The following is an 8,524-nucleotide window of genomic DNA, read 5'->3' as shown; positions in this document are numbered from 1 at the left end:
CTGAGACAACGAACATGTGAATGAACAAGGAAATGTGAGACTGGTGAGAGCAAGAGGCTAGGAAAGATGAAACAGAGCCCTAGTGAAACCAAAGCCCGCTTCCTGAGGTAAATCAAATGACCTGAGTCCAAAGACATGCCCACTCAAAGCAAACAGCCTGACCCAGCAGCAAGTGAAGGGCACTAGGCTGATCTAGGAGCTGTCAATAATAGCCTTTGCTTGCAACTCTTCCCTGCACTAGTGTGGTGTAAAAGATCTGAACAGGAGCTAACCGCTGCTTCAGAGCCAGACACTGAGCCCAACTCCGTTCACCTTTCTCACATGAGCCACCCTCACATGTCCATCAGACAAAAAGGCATGAGAAAGCGGAGCAGAGCCTGGCCCACTGTTAGCTCGGCATCTGGTTATTTTTAGGATTCAGGGCAGAGTCAGAGACACTCTATTTACAAAGGAAGGGCCAAGAGAGTTTGCTGGTTTTAATGCCACTTTTCTAAACCACTACGAGATTTCAGGATCCCAGGATCAAATGACCCTGAAAGGCCAGGACTGCAGAATTGCGTTCCCTAGTTCTGTGGCATGAACAAGCATCTGCTAGGAACCAGGATGTGACTGTCAATCTCAGCACACTTGGAAATGAACTCAGAACTGAAAACAGCTCTCCAGTGTGAAAGGTCACCCCACCCGCACCTCCAATGTGTCCAGTCTGGTTAGCCAACTGTTCCCTTGCAATATTACTACGCTAAGCGGAGGGATCCCTTCCAGGAGTCTGGTTAGACTTGATGTTGCACTGTTGCATGGCACATAACATGGGTGAGGATTTAAAGTATATATTTACTGTCAACTTAAAAAAGTTTTCCTGATCAACACTTGATCTATAACTATGAATGGGCCACTCTGGACCCCAGCAAATGCCACCTGAGTAAGAATTCAGCATTTTTGTTCATACACTGGAAGAAAATGTCAGCATTTTGTCCAAGATGAAAGCAAAATACTCGATATTTTTGATCTAGTAGCAACAGTAAATATAGAACCTTAAACCTCCCCTCAGTGTATGTATGATTTAAAGCACTGGGCTGGAAAGATGAATTTTTAAAAAAAGCTTTGTTCGGGATGCAGTATTTACATTGCTCTTTGACTGACACATACACTTTTACACAGGTATATTTCAGCTGCAGAGCCACGGGTGGGACTCAGTTACACACAGCTCACCCTTTCGCTTACAACATTGCAGCTGTTTATCGACAGCTCTGAAGTCCCCGGTTGCATTTCTAAGCCCTCCTCAGTTTCATCCAACTCCATGCTGTTGAGTTCATTGCCATTTCGGTAGCTATTTAAAGTCAGGTCTTTCCCGCACGAAGCTGTGGAAGCCACATTCAGACACTGGTTTTGTCGCAGTGTCGATTTTTTACTGGGCTTGTACTGGCAGCAGATGTAGTTGGCAAAAGCCCTGCGATAGGTTTTATTGAAGAGCGTGTACACCAGGGGGTTAATCCCAGAACAAATGTAACCAACCCAAACAAACACATTCATGAGTTCGCCCAGGAGGCTCCCGTCACAGGCTTCCTTGCAAAGAACGGACATGATGTTAGTGATGAAAAATGGACACCACAGGATAAGAAACAAAAAGAAGACAATGCCCAGGACCTTGGAGGCTCTGCGCTCGTTGTTGATAGACTGCATGGTCCCTTTCCGAAAGAGCACGGCTTCCTTATTTACAGGAGAGTTCAAGTGGGAGGCCGCCTCGTGGTTCTGGAGCATCGAGATGTTCTCTGTGTTGTTTTCTTTTTTGAGGCAGTTCATGCTGCTCCTTCGTTGCTTGGGCACCTCGCCGTACATGAACACCGTCGCTTGCTTCTGCAGCACCTGGACAGTCAGGCAGTATGAGATCACCATGATGATGAGTGGGATAAAGAATGCCACGAAGGACCCAAAAAGGACGAAGTTCTCATCATTCAGAATGCAGCTCCCATTCACAAACACCCTGGAGTCATCCTGCAATCCTATGACCGGGATGGGCATGGATATCCCTGAAAAAGAGAGAGCAAAAGCAGACTGTTACTAAAGCAGACAGGGACTCCGGAGAGTGTGCATAAATGATGCATGCCTCACACACACACACACCGCATTTCACCCCGTGCCTAGAGCTGTTCCAAAGACAAGTCAGTATCCCCAGGAGGAACAAGAACACCTGTTGTAATGCTCAACCCCACTAGGTGGCAGCACGGCTCTAGTGACAGAAAGACCTGTCGTCTCGAAACATCGTGCAGGCATATTGGACTCCAGTGCCGATGCAATGAATCACCTCCCCAAGGTTTCAGTAGAGCTTCGTTCCCGGGCTGTTATTTCGAATGCTAATTCTGACCCGCAGACGCTGTCATGGCTGTAGACACGGTAGCTATTTACGACACCAATGAGCTTTGCTATACTCAGGCTGGCACCAGGTTTGGGGAGACTGCGAGGTCACAAGTGGAGGACAGACCCTCGGACTTTCTGAGGCAGGCCCAGGCCAAACACAAGAAAGTGACAACCAGCGAGCTGTGTGGCCAATCTGTGAACCAATATTGCAACGACTGTAAGAGAAAACCAGCCTGGTTCTTCCTAGCGCTCTGGGGGAAGCACACGCTGACCTCTGTGGTAGCTCAGCCTCTGGGTGCACAGCACCTCTCAGGATCAAGCTTCTTGTCTGTATTTGCGAGGGGAGAGCAGGGGTTTCTGTAAGCTGTACAGCCTGTGTCTCTCCAGGTACGGGGGCTATCTGCAGCGTATCCCTGGCAGTCATCATACAGACAGTCTGGTCTGAAGCCTTAGAATGAAGCAATTGTGACGTCTAATAATGAGGCATGCATCAAATAGTGCCTGTCTGATTCCTGTCCCTAGGACCCAGAATGCAACAGGCTACGGGTGTGTACAGGCTGCCACGGGAGGTACGCCTGTGAGAACAGAAAGGGCGGAGGGAACCGCACCCCCCCAGTGTCAGTGAAGGGGTGAAGGAGGCGGTTGTGAATGGGCCAGTCTCAGAGCTGAAGTCAGAGGCACACAAATAAGGCTTTGGCCTGAGACAGGAAGCCCACTTTAAATGAATAAATTACATTTTACTAGGGTGCATCTTCCAACTTCCCCAAGTACTGGGTCTGCTGACAAAACTACAGGCATCCCTGTATTGGCCAAGGGGGTTTCCCTTGCTCTCTGCACTCATCAATGAGTTAGATGTAGACAGTGGCACAGAGAGCACTGATGAAGTGCGCGGATGATACCGAGCCGGGAGTGGTTGCAAGTGCTGAATAATCACCGGGAACGCTGAAAAGATCAATAATTGATGAAATGTGTGCGGAAGCCACTCTGCCGCTGGCTGCTAAGCCACCCCTGCTGCTCCTACTGACGTGTTTAGCTCACCAGCGAGCTCACCCTAGGTTTATACTGTACAGTATCATCTTCCTGGGTGATTATAATCCGGGGGGGGGGACACTTTGCAATACCAAGATCTTTGTATGTAAATTACATATCTATTGTCTTGTGTGTGTCATGTTTAGAAGTCCAAAATCTTTATCTAAAAGCAGAGAGGTAAATGTGCTCTAAGCATGGCGTTCTTTTCCTGCCTTTGCTAAGTGACTTCCAGGATCCTGAAGAATACATCTGAGAACTGTCAGCGTCATGCAGTTACTATTTGCCAGTAGGTTAGTGAGGGAATTTCTGCTGAAAAGCAATGACGCCTGTAAATGCTTCACATACCTAACGCTTGTCCTTCATTGTCCTGATCTACAGCTCCATTATCCAGCCATCTCTCCCTCTCTGCAGACTGCCAGAGTTGACATCCAGGCTCTCATCATCTCATGTCTTCACCAATGTCATCGCCTCCTCTCTCACCTTAACTACGGCAACCTTAACCCTCTCAAGTCAATGTAACACCCTGCTACTAAAAACCAGCTTAGCTTCTTGGTTCAGTGGCTTCATAGCTATTGAACAATTACTGGGTCGGATCCTGCGGCCCTTCCACAGGGGAGTAATCCAAACGAAGTCATATCAGAATAAAACCTTGACAATCTGAATAGATTTTTTGCTACAAGTTGTTAGTAAGAAACAAGCCCACTCTATTCAGAAAATAACAAGGGTCCAAATTCAAGCATGATGCAACTTCACTGAGTTCAATGGAGTTCCACCAGAGTTGGATTTAGCCCACAGTGATTAGATGAACATTCAGGGTGTCATTATGATCACATAAATAGGCAATGCTTTTCTATATTATGGAACCTAATTCCCTTCTCAGCGACACTGGCATGAATCAGGAATACATTTATATCCTGTATTTATATTTTAAGTCAAAGCAGATAGCTCTGTGGAAAAATAACAACTGCTGTCCTATTTTGATATCGATAACTGCAAGTGAAACATGTTTGTGAAAAAAGTTTTAAAGAATTCTTCTTGGGAAATGCTGTTACCCTGAAGAATGACTGTGTGGCAAACAGGATGGGTCAGGCAGGCCTGTTGCACTTCTAAAAACGTTTGTAACTTTCACATCTATTAAAATTAACTTAAACATACCTAAATTATGATGGCTGACAAGTATATTCTACTCTGGATGCATCTGATCGGAGTCATATTTCTTAACAACAGGTGAATATTTAATTTTGTGATGCAGCAAAGCCAGTTGTTGCAGGAACCATCTGATGGCAGGGAAAGGGAAAATCTCCGTTCTGAGAAGGAGAAATGAAATTACTTAGGAGCTGGTGCCAGTGTCAGACTCGATTTCAGAGCTTGAGATGTCCAGGGTCAGGAATGAGTCAGATTGTAAAGCCAGAAGGGACCATTAGCTCATCTAGTCTGACCACCTGTGTAACACAGGCCATTAAATGTCCCCTGCTCACCCCTGTATTGAGCTCAGTGTTGGATTACAGCATGTCTTCCAGCAAGGGAACCTGTCTTCATCTGAAGGTACCAAGAGATGGAGAGTCCACCACTTCCCTGGGGAGATGTTCTAATGGTTAATCACTGTCCCTGTTAAACATTTGTTCCCAGTTTGTCATTTGAAATTCTCTGGCTTCAGCTTCCAGCCATGGGCTCTTGTTTTGCCTTTCTCTGCTAGACTAAAGAGCCCTTTGGTACCCGGCATCTTCTCCCCAGGAAGGTACCGACACACTTGACGTCACCTCTCAATAGGTTAATCAGATTGAGCTCTTTAAGTCTCTCACTGTCAGGCATCTTCTCCAGCCCTCGAATCATTTTTGTGGTTCTTTTCTGCTCCCTCTTCAGTTTTTCAACATCCTTTTTCAGATGTGAGCACCGGACCTGGACTCAGTGTTCCAGGATCGGTCTCACCAGTGCCATATGCAGAGGTGAAATCACCTCCCTGCTCTGACTCCCTATTCCCCTCTGTATACAACCTACCCACAGCATCGCCCTGGGAACTCATGTTCGGTCCACTATGACCCCATAATCCCTCCCAGAGTCCCTGCTTTCCAGGATACAGTCCCCCATTCTGTAGGGATGGCCTGAGTTCTTTGTTCCGAGATGTAGAACTTTGCATGGGGCTATATTAAAACACATTGTGTCTGAGTGGGCCGTGCTTGCCAAACGATCCAGATTGCTCTGGTTGACTGCCCCGTCCTCATCATTGTTTACCACCACCCCGCCAGTCTCTGTGTCATCTGCATTTTATTTTATATTTCGTTTGAGATTACTGCGTGGGGCACGGGTCACTTGCTGTAGGATTCTCTGCCCCTTGAAGTCTTCAAACCACGATTTGAGGACTTCAATAGCTCAGACATAGGTTAGGGGTTTGATACAGGAGTGGGTGGGTGAGATTCTGTGGCCTGCGTTGTGCGGGAGGTCAGACTAGACAATCATAATGGTCCCTTCTGATCTTAAAGTCTATGAGTCTATGATACTGCTGAAAATGTTGAATAGCATCAGGCCGAGAACTGATCCCTGCAGAACCCCACTAGAAACACCCCTATTTGATGATGAATCCTCGTGGACAACGACTTTTTGAAATCTGTCCGATAGTCAGTTCTTAACCATTTCATATGTGCTCTCTTGATACTCCACAGTGGTCAGAGATGGCAGATGATTCGGAAAGCCTGGGATTATGACAGATTCCAATTTCTAGGAGGGCACTTATTCATTGCCTTTGAAGAAGAAAGGTTACAAAAGCACAATGAACACAATAACTGCAGCATGGAGAACGTCGGAGCTTTCCAAAGACTGAAACAAAGAGATCTTTAGAAGTTGATTAAAATATGCAAATGTTTCCGCATAAATTCCTTGCTTTAATCAACCCTCGCTGTCCTGGTTTCGAGGTTTGACAGGGGTGCTCCTCTCTCCCCGTCTGTCTCAAGGCCCAGTGCCACAGCACTTTTACTGGGTAGCAGAGGCAGATCCTTTGACTCCTGGATGCTGTGGATGGGAGTGAGCAGGAGAGCGCTCCCCATCGGATCTCCGATACATGAGTGCACTCGGTTAGTCTCTAGGAGTGTGTTATGGAGCGACAGGACAGCAAGTTTCTATTAGGGAGCGGGTGAAACAGTCCAGTTAAGATAAACGTTGCCCCCATCGTTCACAGATAACCTCTTTTGCACTGTAAGCACCTTCATCCCCAAACAATCCTCCCTCCAGCCTGGGACCATCTGAGCTGCTTGGTTGTCTCCTTGGGAGAAACCCCCCAGCTCCTGCTACCCTCAGGGGGGTGGTTAGACCAGCTTGCCCTGCGCTGCCAGGCATACTTCTGATCTCATTCAGTCTTTGTGCACCGGTGCTTGCCTGGAGCTATTCCTTAATCACAACCCAGTGACCGAGACCAGGATGAGGGCCAGAGGCATATTTTCGAGGGCAGCTAGATTGTCCACTCCAATACCTGTTCTGTAGCACAGTCAGGGGCCACCGCTAAATCTGCCTCTTACTCGGGACTCACCTTCTGGGAGTGGCCAAGTGACACCCCCCTTCTCCTCTATTCCACCTTCCCCCATTTCTCCCAACCACAGCCATCCTCCCCATCACCCAGCCTTGCAACCTGAGGTTCTCCCTCCCCCATCCGTGGCATGGCCAGTAGAACACAGCTGGGAGCTCTGTGCCTGTGACACTTACCTGAGCTGTGACCACAAGAACAGAACTTATGAGGGCAAGACTGGGACTTGTCCCGAGTCATCTCCCTGCCTTCCCAGCCTGACCTACTTGGCAGCCATTTTGCTAAAGGTACGCTCTTAACACAGCATTCTCCCCAGATCTGGCTAAATGTATTTGTACGAGTTTACTAAGAACCCTTTGTAGCTCTTCAAGGGAGGGTCCATCTTTTTGTGCTGTGTTTATACAGCGCCTAGCGCAATGGGGCGCTGGGTCCATGATTGGGGCCCCCAGGCACTAGAGCAGGGGTCAGCAACCTTTCAGCAGTGGGGTGCCGAGTCTTCATTTATTCACTCTAATTTAAGGTTTTGCGTGCCAGTAAAACATTTTAACATTGTTGTATGTAAAGTAAATAAGGTTTTTAAAATGTTTAAGACGCTTCATTTAAAATTAAATTAAAATGCAGAGTCCTCCCAACTGGTGGCCAGGACCTGGGCAGTGTGAGTGCCACTGAAAATCAGCTCGCGTGCTGCATTCGGCACGCGTGCCATAGGTTGCCTACCCCTGCACTATAGCAATGCGAATAAATAACTATTATGTAGTAGACTTCAAAGCAGCCTTTTCCTTTCCTGCAGCTGACTGGCACGCAACAGGTCACACAACAATCTCCAACCCACCCACTACTGGGGTGCTCAATGCGTCTTTAGCCAAGTGGCATCTGAGTGGGAAGTCTCATTTCAGAGCGGCACACAGTGGAAAGACCACTGGGATAGTCTTTCTGTGCCGCCTGCTTTCAGATTTTTGCATCTCCTCTTTGGCACAGGGAGAGCAGGAGGAAAGGGAAACGGAGCAAGACCCTTTGGTCAACAAATTCAATTACAGTTGTTGTCTTAATGCCCATTTTTTGTCATCTTTTAAGGCGTTCTCAAGCCAGCAGCTCAGTTCTCTGAATGCTGCTGAGATGCTGTAGCGGTCACAGAGGGCAGACACGCCTCACAGTATAGTCTCAATTTATAAAACAAAAGCACAAGTGACCTCAAACACATCTTTGTAAAATATTTCATTATTTGATCCAGAGATAGTCTCGTAAAAAATGCCCAAATGTACATGTACCATTGAAAATGTAATGTCACAGACAAAATCTCTCACCGTGGGCAGACAACAAAACCCAATTGAGTCAAAAGCAATTTTGAAATCAAGATTGGATAGTTTTGAAAATATCTGTTCCAGGAATAATTATTTGGGGGCAGGTCTCTGGCCTGTGCTATACAGGAGGGCAGACTAAATGATCACACTGGTCCCTTCTGGCCTTGGAATCTATGAGCACTAACAAAGTTTTTTGCCATTTCATTTCCTAGTGTTTTTAACAGAAAGAAAAGTTGTTGGTAGGAGCAAGTGGTCACTGTAGCAGTTGTAGTTAGCATGGAAGCCAAGTGGACTACTGATCCTGCCCCTATCCCCTTCTCCTCCA

General features: G+C 47.0%; 1 protein-coding gene across 1 annotated transcript in view; it reads right to left on the bottom strand.

The window, feature by feature from the left end:
• Positions 1 to 551: 551 nt before the first annotated feature.
• Positions 552 to 8,524, bottom strand: part of HTR2C (5-hydroxytryptamine receptor 2C) — a 130,993-nt gene continuing 123,020 nt past the window's right edge. The window contains exon 4 of the mRNA XM_034782650.1: positions 552 to 2,027. Within this exon, the coding sequence (XP_034638541.1) occupies positions 1,195 to 2,027 (833 nt within the window). The 3' untranslated portion in view covers positions 552 to 1,194. The remainder of the gene's footprint in view (positions 2,028 to 8,524) is intronic.

The sequence above is a fragment of the Trachemys scripta genome, chromosome 9 (assembly GCF_013100865.1).
Source record: "Trachemys scripta elegans isolate TJP31775 chromosome 9, CAS_Tse_1.0, whole genome shotgun sequence".
NCBI lineage: Eukaryota > Metazoa > Chordata > Testudines > Emydidae > Trachemys > Trachemys scripta.
Note: the sequence above shows the minus strand (reverse complement) of the source record. Positions and strands in the feature narration are given on the sequence as shown.